The sequence below is a fragment of the Nuphar pumila genome, chromosome 1, assembly GCF_984573655.1.
Source record: "Nuphar pumila chromosome 1, dmNupPumi1.hap1.1, whole genome shotgun sequence".
NCBI classification, from domain to species: Eukaryota; Viridiplantae; Streptophyta; class Magnoliopsida; order Nymphaeales; family Nymphaeaceae; genus Nuphar; species Nuphar pumila.
Window position 1 is genome coordinate 2,080,495 of NC_143249.1, and position 12,441 is coordinate 2,092,935.

General features: G+C 40.1%; 1 protein-coding gene across 2 annotated transcripts in view; it reads left to right on the top strand.

The window, feature by feature from the left end:
* Nucleotides 1-200: 200 nt before the first annotated feature.
* Nucleotides 201-12,441, top strand: part of LOC149847658 (nuclear matrix constituent protein 1b-like) — a 38,585-nt gene continuing 26,344 nt past the window's right edge. For both annotated transcript variants that reach the window (XM_089984262.1, XM_089984949.1), the window contains exons 1-3: nucleotides 201-731; nucleotides 1,349-1,558; nucleotides 5,730-5,983. In XM_089984262.1, coding sequence (XP_089840388.1) covers nucleotides 450-731; nucleotides 1,349-1,558; nucleotides 5,730-5,983 — 746 coding nt within the window. In that variant the 5' untranslated portion in view covers nucleotides 201-449. The remainder of the gene's footprint in view (nucleotides 732-1,348; nucleotides 1,559-5,729; nucleotides 5,984-12,441) is intronic.

The window sequence follows — 12,441 nt, forward strand, 5'->3', positions numbered from 1 at the left end:
CCGCTTTTCAAATTTCGGATATAATATCTGGTCAACGAGATCCATATCCGACATTTTTTCATTACCCAATATTTTGAACCTTTGTGTCTTCGACTAGGAGGAGTAAAATTTGAAAGCGTGAAAAAGTTAAAAAAGAAAAAGGAGGAAAAGGTAAAAGTAAAAGAGGCGGCAAGGCAAGATTCCCGTGCGCTTTGCTTTCCGCGTTTCTTCTTTTACTGTTTCCTTCGCTCTCCCTTTCCCCTGAAACAGGCGCAGGATCGAAGAAGGTGACGAAGAGCTCACGAAAAGCCTCAAGAACCCAAACGGGCTCTCCGTGATAACTGGGGTTCTTCTTCTGAGGCAGTTGGGGAAGCGATGAGCGATCCATGAGTGAAATTGAAAGAGTTCCGGAAGATCCAAACGGGGTTTTTATTGGAAATTAGGGTTTTCTCTTTCCTTCGCTTCTGAGAATGCTCACCAGCTACCAGAAGGGGAGGAGCGGCGCTGCTCTCACTGCCGACGACGCCGCCGGTTCTCCTCTCTCGGCCCCGGTCAAGGACGGCCCCTCCCAGACCCCCAGATCGTTGTCTAGGGCCTCCGATGCGGTGCGCACCCCCGGGAGCGGACCCGCGACGCCTCTCTCCGGCGGCGACCTCTGGAAGCGCCTCCGGGAGGTCGGCCTCGACGAGGAGACCCTCCGCGAGAAGGACAAGGCCGCGCTCATCTCCTACATCACCAAGCTCGAAACTGATGTAATTCTGGTTCCCTTTCGCCCTTCTTTGTGTTTGCTGACGTTCGTCTTTCTTTCTTCGTTCGGTTTCTTTGTGCGTTGCGTGTATGTGCGTGGAATCGAGTAGTACTTTCCCCGTGCTCTGCCCGTGACTGGGATCTGGTTTTCTTGTTTTTTGTTAGGTGGTCTCTTGGGGCACGATTGGATAGTATAGCTGGAAGCTAACACTAATTTACCACTGAATTTGCAAACTTTGTTATTGGGCAGAGCTCTTTGGGTTGCGATTTTGAAGCTTGGAGTTTGGGCGTTTTACTGGATAGTTACATTTATGTTATAGAATTAATCCAAACGCTGGAGTTGGTGAGATGGGTCTGATTTCCAGTTTGAGAAACCAAATTATGGCTGATCCAAACGCGCTTTTGATGCATTTGGTTATTTTCATTTTTTTGTTTCTCTAACTTTTCCCAACTTGGACTTGCTGTTATGAGAAAATGGGTCGGCTTATTCTACATTTTCTTGCTGGAATCTGAGTTGTGGTGTGTAACTTGTTTTTAAAATGGTGGTCATTCTGCTTCACCTATTGATGTTTTGCATCCCATCTACACAATTTTCATCTCTAGTTGAACGCTTTCCACGCAGCTATATGACTATCAGCACCAGATGGGCCTGTTACTTTTGGAGAAAAAAGAATGGGCGTCCAAATATGAGCAACTTAAAGCTAGTACTGATTTGGCTGAGGAGAAATACAAGCGTGACCAAGCTTCGCATCTCCGTTCTTTAGCTGAAGCTGAAAAACGGGAGCTGAATCTTAAAAGGGCTGTGGGGGTTAAGAAAGAGTGCATAGAAAATGTAAGCTCACATTTCTCTAGCTTTTTGTCATGTGTTTGCAAATGTAATCTCACATTTCTCTAGCTTTTTGTCATGTGTTTGCACTTCAGAAGTGGCTGCATTGCCACTTTGTGGACTTGTGGGATATCTTCTGTCACTTTTACGGATTCCGTTCTGCTTATATTTTTATTTATATGATTGTTATTGTTGATTAATGCCTAATTATACGTGTCACAACTCACAATTGTTCGCTTGCATTAACGGGGTTTCATATATGGTCATCCACGTAAGGTCCTCATGTCACAGGTTCAAGTATTCCCTGCCTTAGATTTTGAGTGATGTGTTTGTCGTGGTCCCTTGGGAAGATGACCTGTTAACTAAATGTGATGACAAGTTTTAGAATAAGGAATAATAAAAGATAATGACAATGCATGATCATATGATCAATATTGGATATTACTTTCATTCAAGGATGAGCTTAGATATATGTTTATGCCTGGTTTTCACATATACTTTTTGATTCGCCAGAAGCTCTTGAAGAGCATGTAACAATTACAATTGTTCTAATCTTTACATTCTCGATTTCCAGTCTCAATTTGTATTTCAGAGGAGGTTAAAACCATGAATAATTTGCTTATGAGGTATTTAGGCCAATTGCTTGTCGACATACGAAGGCACCTGCAAACAGATTTTTTTGTGTCATCAGTTCTTGCTCACAACCTTTATCAGCAATCTTTTCTGTCCTTAGTTGTCAAAGGTGCTAGCCGGAGCCTAGGCGGTGAGCCCCTAAAAAGACTAGGCGGACTAGTCGGTACCCGAATATTTTTTTTTTTAAAATACACAAAACATATAAGCAAACTGCTAAAATTAATAACAAACATGTATACAATTACAACATAAAATCAATCAACAATAAGCAATAGACAAAACACAACAAGTCGTCGAACACTATAAGAAATTATATTAAATAACCTGCTCAAAACAATTAAGAATAAATGAACAATTGATAAAAAAAGCATGTGAATGAATACAACAACTACGCCTTTATCCCAAAACAATTGGGGTCGGCGATATGAACCAAAAAAGAAAATCATTCTGGGTCTTCCACATGAATCCTTCTCCTCCAATCATTTCTATCCAATGCCATGTCTTCGGTGAGGTTCAAAGCATTCATATCCTTCCCTATCATCTCCATCCAAGTCTTCCTAGGCCTACTCCGACCTCTTTTAACTAATATATTTTCCCATTTCTCCATCCTTCTAACTGGAGCATCATTAGGCCTTCGCCGAATATGTCCAAACCACCGTAAACGATTCTCTCTCATCTTATTTTCAATGGGTGCAACACCTACCTTCTTACGTATCTCCTCGTTCTGAATCTTATCTTTTATTGTATTTTCACACATCCATCTCAGCATACACATCTCAGCTACACTCATTTTTTGAATATGATGTCTCTTGGCAGCCCAACATCCCGTACCATATAGTAAAGCGAACCTAATAGTCGTCCTATAAAACTTTCTCTTCAACCGCAATGACATTCTACGATTGCACAACACTCCAGTTGCACTTTTCCATTTCATCCACCCAACCTTTATCCTATGATTTACATCTCCATCAATTTCTCCATACTTTTGAATGATAGATCCCAAATATTTGAAACAGTCATCCACCAATATTTCTTGCTCGCCAAGCTTCATTACACTCCCATCACTACTTCGTTGCTTACTAAACCGACATTCCATATATTCTGTCTTACTCTTACTCAACTTAAAACCTCTTGCTTTCAATGTCTGTCTCCATAATTCTAACTTAGCATTAGCCCCAGCTTTAGACTCATCAATTAAAACAATATCATCAGCAAATAACATACACCACGACACATTTTCTTGAATTGATCTCGTAAGCTCATCCATCACTATAGCAAATATGAAAGGGCTTAATGCAGATCCTTGATGTAACCCAATCGTTATAGGAAAATTGGTTGTCACCCCTCTACAAGTGCGAACATTGGTTACTACTCCTTCGTACATATCTTTAATTATACTAATGTACTTGAGAGAAACACCTTTCTTCATCATTGTTCACCAGAGAACATCCCTAGGTACTTTATCGTATGCCTTCTCCAAATCAATAAAAACCGTATGCAAATCTTTGTTCCTCTCTCTATATCTCTCAATAAGTTGTGTATAGCTTCCATAGTTGATCTTCCAGGCATAAAACCAAATTGATTCTCCGATATTATGACAACCTTCCTCAACCTATACTCAATCACCCTCTCCCAAAGTTTCATAGTATGACTCATGAGTTTTATACACGTGAAAATAACATGTAAATGAATAATATATTAAAAAATAAAATCATGTATACAAAAAAAAAGCAACAATAGACAAATAAGAAGAAGAAATGAACAAGAAAAATAAACAAACCATGCAATTGATAACCTGATAAATAAAATTTAAGAATACAACAACAACAACAACAACTACGCCTTCATCCCAAAACAATTGGGGTCAGCGATATGAACCAAAAAAGAAATTCATTTTGGGTCTTCCACATGAATCCTTTTCCTCCAATCATTTCTATCCAACGCCATGTCCTCGGTGAGGTTCAAAGCATTCATATCCTTTCCTATCATCTCCATCCAAGTCTTCCTAGGCCTACCCCGACCTCTTTTAACTAATATATTTTCCCATTTCTCCAACCTTCTAACTGGAGCATCATTAGGCCTTCGCCGAATATGTCCAAACCACCGTAAACGATTCTCTCGCATCTTATTTTCAATGGGTGCAACACCTACCTTCTTACGTATCTCTTCGTTCCGAATCTTATCTTTTATTGTATTTCCACACATCCATCTAAGCATCCGCATCTCAGCTACACTCATTTGTTGAATATGATGTCTCTTGGCAGCCCAACATTCCGTACCATATAGTAAAGCGGGTCTAATAGTCGTCCTATAAAACTTTCCCTTCAACCGCAATGGCATTCTACGATCGCACAGCACTCCAGTAGCACTTTTCCATTTCATCCACCCAACCTTTATCCTATGATTTACATCTCCATCAATTTCTCCATACTTTTGAATGATGGATCCCAAATATTTGAAATAATCATTCACCGGTATATCTTGCTCACCAAGCTTCACTACACTCCCATCACTACTTCGTTGCTTACTAAACCGACATTCCATATATTCAGTCTTACTCTTACTCAACTTAAAACCGACTTTAATTGTTCACTTATTCTTAAATAAAATTTAAGAATAAGTGAACAATTAAATAGACAAACCATACAACTAACAATGTGAATGAACAATATACAAAAAATAAAAGCATGTATACAAAAAAATTAACAACCACAAAATATATATATATATACTGTACATATTAAATTAACTGAAACACAGAATATATAATATATATGATATATAACCGAAATACAAAATATTATAATATATGCTTATGATATGTTAATATATATATATATATATAATTATATATGTTTACACAGAAAATAGACATATATGTGTGAATCAACAACTGCACGTGTGGGTGCTTGTGAAGTGTGAACTGTGACAAAGAACAGTCAAACAGATCATACATGAATTAGATATATAACTCACATACATAACTCAGAAACAGTCAACCAGAAGTATAACTTAGAAACAGTCAATTAGATTATATATAAATGAAACACACAAACACAGTTACACATAATATATATTATAATAAAAGAAAAAAGAAAAGAGAAGAAGAAGAAAACCCAGAGAGAGAGCGAGTGAGAAACCGAGAGGTAGGTAGGTAGAGAGCGAGTGAGAACCCAAGAGATAGAGAGAGAGAGGTGTTATGCCTTTCCCCTTTTTATACCAAGGGGTCAAAAAAATAAATAAATAAATAAACAAGTCCACCGCCCAGGCGGTCCCAGCGTAGGCGGCGCCTGGGCGTTAAAATAGGTGTCACCTTTGATAACAAAGTTTATGTCTAAACTCTAAACTTCTAAAATTATTCCATGGTTTTCAAATAATTGTTTTAAGCAAAATGTTAATTATGTATAGTGTGGTTCAAGACTTTTTCCATCACTTGATTTTCTTTTTGGGGTTGCCGATTGGCCAGCATGAACATGCTTTTGACATTCTTGCCAAAATTGCTTGTTCGCTGCTGATGTTTCTTGAACTTAAAATTTATGTGCAGCTTGAGAAGGCATTGAAGGAAATGCGGTCTGAGTCTGCTGAAGTAAAGATTACAGCTGAAACAAAATTAGTAGAAGCAAAGACACTGGAAGAAAATGCTCAAAACTTATCTTTGACTGCAGAGTCAAGATTGCATGCCGCTGAGGCTTTGGAAGCTGAAGTTAGTTGGCTCCGTTCTGTTGCTGAAAGAAAGTTACAGGAAGTAGAAGCTCGTGAAGATGAACTTCGGAGGAAGCACATGTCACTTAGATCTGAGTATGTGACTACTGGCCTGTTAGGTTGCATTTTTGCTAGTTCCTAGTTCCACGTGCCATTGTTTCTGCCCATTGGTGCATGTCTTTGTTTCACTGGGTTGGCTTTGTAATAGTTCGGCCAGAACCCACTAACTACATACTTCCTGTAGGAAAAAAGCTTTGTATCCTAAATCCATGATCATGGATTTTTTCACCATGAAATCGATAGCTCAAATGCTGTTTCAAGCTATAAATAATTGGCTTGGCTACCAACAATTTAGCACATCAAAGTATACACACAGAGCATTATGCTGGTATCTGTAGTGCGTTGTTGGTATATTCATGTCTACCATTGGCGACTCAGATCAATATGAAAATGTATCGGAAGCAGGGGCGGAGCTACATATGGACCAGGGTAGGCAAGTGTCCACCCTGACCTGGAAATCCGCAATAAGGGGATTTGGGTCAGGTTGGGCAGTGCCCATCCTAACCCAAATGTTGTGCCCCTCCAAAACCAGCCATCCACCGTCTCTCTCTCTCTCTCTGATGCAGCGAGGAGGATCGGCTTTCGCGTCCTTCGACGACGGCTGATGAGGGCACGACCCTTACGGTCGTGCGTTGTGCGGAAAGTAAGAAGAATGCCCACCGAAAATGATGAGGCTTATTTTTATTTCAATGTAAACCTCAGCTGAACAATAGAATGAATGAATGTAAATGAAAAGGAACAAGCAATAGAAGGAAGAAAAGCTGCTGCAATCTGAATATTCTCTGCCCCCACGCAACCCTAGAATAGGGTTTTTAAAGGCGTCAACTGGATTTGGGTCTCGGGTCCGGTCCTGGACCCGAGACGTCTTTTCGTTGCTGCTGGACCTGGGACGCTTGAACCTGTCCTCGTCTGGAATAGGTACGCAGGGGTACACCATCCATGCATCTTGGTACCATGTTCTGGGTCGGATCCACTACGTGGGTCCGATCCTCAATCCCATCGTGCAGGTCTAGTCTCCTGCCTGGGTCAGGCTTAATGGATCTGGATCGATCCTGCTCTGCATCATTCTCCCCTGGTTGGGAAGAAGTCGGTTCTGACGACTTGTTGTCTCCACAATAAGCATATAGATCAAACACATTGAAGATAGGCGAAATGTGCCATTCTTCAGGCAGTTCAAGGAGGTAGGCATTCAGACCCAATCACCGAATAATTTTGAAAGAGCCATATTTCTTAGGACCCAACTTGCCATAAGTACCTACTGGAAAATGCTCAAGACATAGGTAAACCCATACTAACTGACCGACTTGGAACTGGACATCTCGACGACCTTGGTCTACGAAAGCTTTGTAGGTTTCACAACTTTCAACAAGTTTGGCTCGGACTTGTTTATGAATATCACTCATGTACTCAACGGCATCAAACGCGTCTGGGAGACTGGTCACAGGGGTTAGATCTACTACATGAGTGAGTTATTGTCAATAAACCACTTGAAAAGGAGACTTGCCCGTGGACCGGTTGATGAAGCTGTTATATGTGAACTCGGCTTGAGGCAAGACTAGGTCCCATGTTTTAACATTCTCTCCAACGAGACTTCTTACTAAGTCCCATGGGGTGCGGTTCACGACTTCGGTTTGACCATCGGTTTGCAGGTGAATGCACTACTGAACTGGAGCTTGGTTTTCAATAAGGCCCATAATGAATTCCAAAAATGGCTCATAAAACGCGTGTCATGATCTGAGGTGATCGTTTGAGGCAATTCATGAAAACGGGCCACGTCCTTGAAGTAGTACGAGGCTATTAACGAGGCATCAGTGGTTCGCTTACACGGGACAAAGATAACCATCTTGGAAAATCGGTCAAGCACAACTAAGATGGAATCAAAACCACGCGAGGTTCTTGAAAGACCCACAATAAAATCCATAGACACATGTTTCCAGGGCCGCTCAGGGATAGGCAACGGAGTATACAGACCACTATTCTGACGACGACCTTTGGACACCTGACACATTCGACAACTCTGAACAAACATGACAACATCTTTGCGCATTTTGGGCCAAAAGTAACATTCGTCTAACAGAGCGAACGTCTTATCATGTCCAAAATGCCCAACTACTCCCCCTTCATGCAACTCAAAAATCAATTGGAGTCTAAGAGAATGCATGCACACGTAACTTATTACCTCGAAAAAGGTAACCATTATGTATAGGGATGGCAATCAGGTCAGGTTGGCGGTGAAAAGAAGTGTATTCTCCTGTTACGGGTCACAGGTCTGGAGATCCAGACCCGTGATCATTAACGTGTCATTAATGGCATTGTGTGTAATTTATACTCTTGTCAAAAGGGTACTTTTGTACCCTAGTCTTATACTTTGTATGTTATTATAAATGAGATCATACAACAGCTGACCCCGTGTATTGGGGTTATTGGCTTCTTTTCATTCTCTGCTATCTTTCTCTCTTTCTCTTTCCCTGTCTCTCAACTCTCACAAGTGGATTAAAACCTAACATGGTATCAGAGCATCGCTACAACTGAAGCTGAAATCGATCCAAAAAGGTACGTCTGAAAGATCCCTTTCTCCTCGATATTTTTTTTTCTTCTTAAGTCAAGAAAAATACCTTTGTTTTCCCCAATCTCGTATGCATCTCATCTTTCCCGATCTCGTGGTTTTGATCACCTCTTTTCTTTTCTGGTTTCCCCAATCTCGTGGTTTCCCCTCTTTCCCAATCTCGTGGTTTGTCCATTTTCCCAATATCGTCTGCACCTGTTCCATCTCCAGGTTTCCCCAAATTTTTTTTATCCTGAGCACGTGTTAGTTCAGTTGGTGCCCTTATATCACTTCTGTTGCCTCTATTTGTGCAAGAGTACAAGGTTGACTGGATATTGCTTGTTGTACCACAAAAGAAACTTTATTTCTTCTCCTCTTGTCTGAGTTACCCAGTTGAATATCTCTTCATTCTGCCTTTCATATATTTTGCTAGTTGTCTTTGATCACATCGGCTGAATATAGGTCACACAATCGGGTTTTTATATTTTGCTAGTTGTATTCAACCACCTGCCTTTCGTCTCACAGTGTGAATTCATATTCACGATTTTTTAATTTCTGCTTTTCGTTTCACAATCCAATATTCAATCACTTATGAAAATCAGAAATCTGACAGATTTTTAATTTCTGCTTCAAATTCAGCCACTGTCGTCGGCCATTGATCTGAATTAGTTTCTGAAAAAAAAAGGTTACAGAAACTGTAAACAGGCGACTCACGTTACTGGTGATGCAGGTAAGCTCCTAAAACTTGTTCCTTACATTGGTAAAAGCAGTATAGTTACTGGAGATGGATCACACCACTCTGTCTCTCATATTGGAAACTCCATTATACCCCTGTCCGAATTTTCTATCAATCTTTCAAAAGTCCTTTATGTTCCTGAAATCAAGAAAAACATCGTTTCAGTTTCTAAACTTGTTGATGATATCAAAGCCTCAGTAGAATTTACTCCCTCTTCTGTTCTTGTCAAGGATCTCTGCACGAAGGAGACGTTCGCTAGAGGAAAACGACAAGGCAATATGTATGTCTTTCAAGAAGATCCTTCAACACATATTCGCTCTGCAGATCCAAACTTGAAGCTCCAGTCATCGTTGCCTTCTGAAAATTCTACTTGTGTCTTCAGTGTCTCTGAAATCAATAAGCCAAATCTTTGGCATGGTCGTCTAGGTCATTGCAGTAGTAGTTTTATTGAAAAACTTGTTTCAAATAACCTCATTCCCAAGTCAAGTTTAAGAATAAATGTCGATGACAACAAATGTTCTAGTTGTCTCTTATGTAAGAGTCATGTCTTACCGTTTCATTCTATTAATAAAAGAGCTTCAAGACCTTTTGAGACTATTTGTTCTGATGTTTGGGGGCCTGCTCCAGTTGCTTCCATATCTGAAACAAGATATTACCTTTTGTTTGTTGACAGTTATTCTCGTTATTCTTGGATATTTTTCATGAAACACAAATCTGAGACTTTCAAGTTGTTCCGAAACTTCCATTCCTTTGTCAAAAACCAATTTTCTGAAAACATCCTTAGTTTCCAATGTGACGGAGGAGGTGAATTTTCTTCCATTGACTTTACTAACTTTCTCCAAAGTAACGGGATAAGGAAAAAGGTGTCTTGCCCACACACACCTCAACAGAATGGGATTGCTGAAAGAAAGCATCACCATATTGTTGAGAGTGCGATGAGCATGATGCATGACAGCAGTCTCCCGATCACCTTATGGACAGAGGCTTTTCATTCTGCAGTTCATGTGATAAATCGTTTGCCCATGACTATTTTGGAAAACAAGTCTCCTCACTTGTGTCTTTTTGGTGTACATCCCAACTATCATGATTTGCATGTGTTTGGTTGTTTATGCTATGTTCATGTTGATAGTTCAATGAGACCTAAGTTTCAGGATAAGGCTCTGAAGTGCAGGTTTGTGGGTTATGCCAATGACTATAAAGGGTACAGGTGCTATGATCCAGTGAACAAGCGCATCAAAATATCAAGAATGTCATATTCGATGAATTGAATTTTGATTGTCGATATACTAGTTCTTCAGAATCAAAACCTGAAGTTGAGGCTTATCATCCTTGGTTGAATTATGAACTTCTCCCTGGAACTAGTGAGGTTTGCTCGAAGTGTACTCAAAACAATAAGGAATCTATGTCTGCTGATGAAGTGGTTGCTCATGAAAATACAGACCCAACTTCGAATCCACAAAGGTATAAAGGTCTTGTCTACGCTCGACGAGAAAGAGAGCCGCCCACCATAGTTAATTCAGACATGGACACATCCTCTACATCCAACATTGCTGATAATAGAAGATCCACCCGTACTCGTCATCCAATTGAAAGATGGGTCAGTTATGAAATTTTCTCATTGGATTTTCAACTCTTTCTAACAGCCTTGAATAAAGAAGATGAACCCACAACGTTCTCTCAAGCATCAAATTCCAGAAGATGGATTGAAGCAATGAATGAGGAGATGGAAGCTCTACATGAATGTGGTACGTGGGATGTCGTATCAAGACCACCTGACAGAAATGTTGTTGGTTCGAAATGGGTGTACAAAATAAAGTATAAACCAGATGGGTCTATAGAGTGATACAAGGCGAGACTTGTAGCCAAAGGTTTTACACAGGAGCAAGGACATGACTATGATGAAACCTTTAGTCCAGTGGTGAAGATGGGAACAATCCGGATTATACTTTCTTTAGCTATTGAACATCAATGGACTATTAGCCAACTTGATGTGAAGAATGTCTTTCTTCATGGAAATTTGAGAGAAGAAGTATACATGGAACAACCCACTGGCTACGCAGAAGGTGATCCTACAAAATATGTATGCAAACTAAAAAGGGCGATATATGGATTGAAGCAGGTATCTCGATCTTGGTTCGACAGTTTCTCTGTTGAAATTCAAAAATATGGTTTTAAGAAATCTCTTCTTGACCACTCCTTATTTATCTTTAAGAACCAAGACACAATTACTCTGTTGTTGATATATGTAGATGATATCATCATCACTGGTAATTCCAATGAGCACATTAAAGAAGTGAAACATCTCTTGAATCAAAGGTTCAAAATGAAGGATCTTGGCAAGCTACGATACTTTCTTGGAGTTGAAGTCGACAGTACTTCTGAAGAGATGACTCTCACCCAACATAAGTATACCATTGATGTTCTAAATAAAGCGGGTATGAAAGACTGCAAGCCCTTGGGCACTCCTAGTGTCCTTCATCAAAAGCTTAGGTCTCAAGATGGGGATCCATTTGATAATTCCACAGTATCGTAGCATAGTAGGTATGTTACAATATCTCACCTTTACTCGTCCAGATATAGTCTACTCGGTGAATCAAGTCTCTCAGTTTATGCATGCACTATGTGAAGGGCATATGGAAGCAGTTAAACAGATACTTCGATACCTAAAGGGAACTGTTCGGGATGACCTCATATATCAGAGAAAGACAAATGGGCAAAATGCACATGAGATCACTGCTTATTCTGATACGGACTGGGCAGGAGATCCAGATGAATGGAGATCAGTATCCGGCTATTGTGTGTTTGTTGGGATGAATTTAGTTTCTTGGAATAGTAAGAAACAAAAGGCTGTTGCCAGATCCAGTACAGAGGCTGAATACAGGTCAATGACAGCCGCCACTGTTGAAGCTACTTGGATTAGACATTTACTGACAGATGTAGGGGAATCGATCTCTCGATCACTTCTTTTGTGTGACAACCAGAGTGCCATTAGAATGTCTTTTAATCCAATTGATCACAGTCGTGCCAAACATATTGAAATAAATCAGCATTTTGTGAGACAAAAGGTAGAAGAGAAAGAGATTGAGCCTGAATTTGTACGAACCAAAGATCAGGTGGCAGATATATTTACAAAAGGATTGACGAAAGACAGATTTTGGATGTTAAAAGGCAAGTTGTTCATGGTCCAAGATCATGCACAACTTGAGGGAGGGT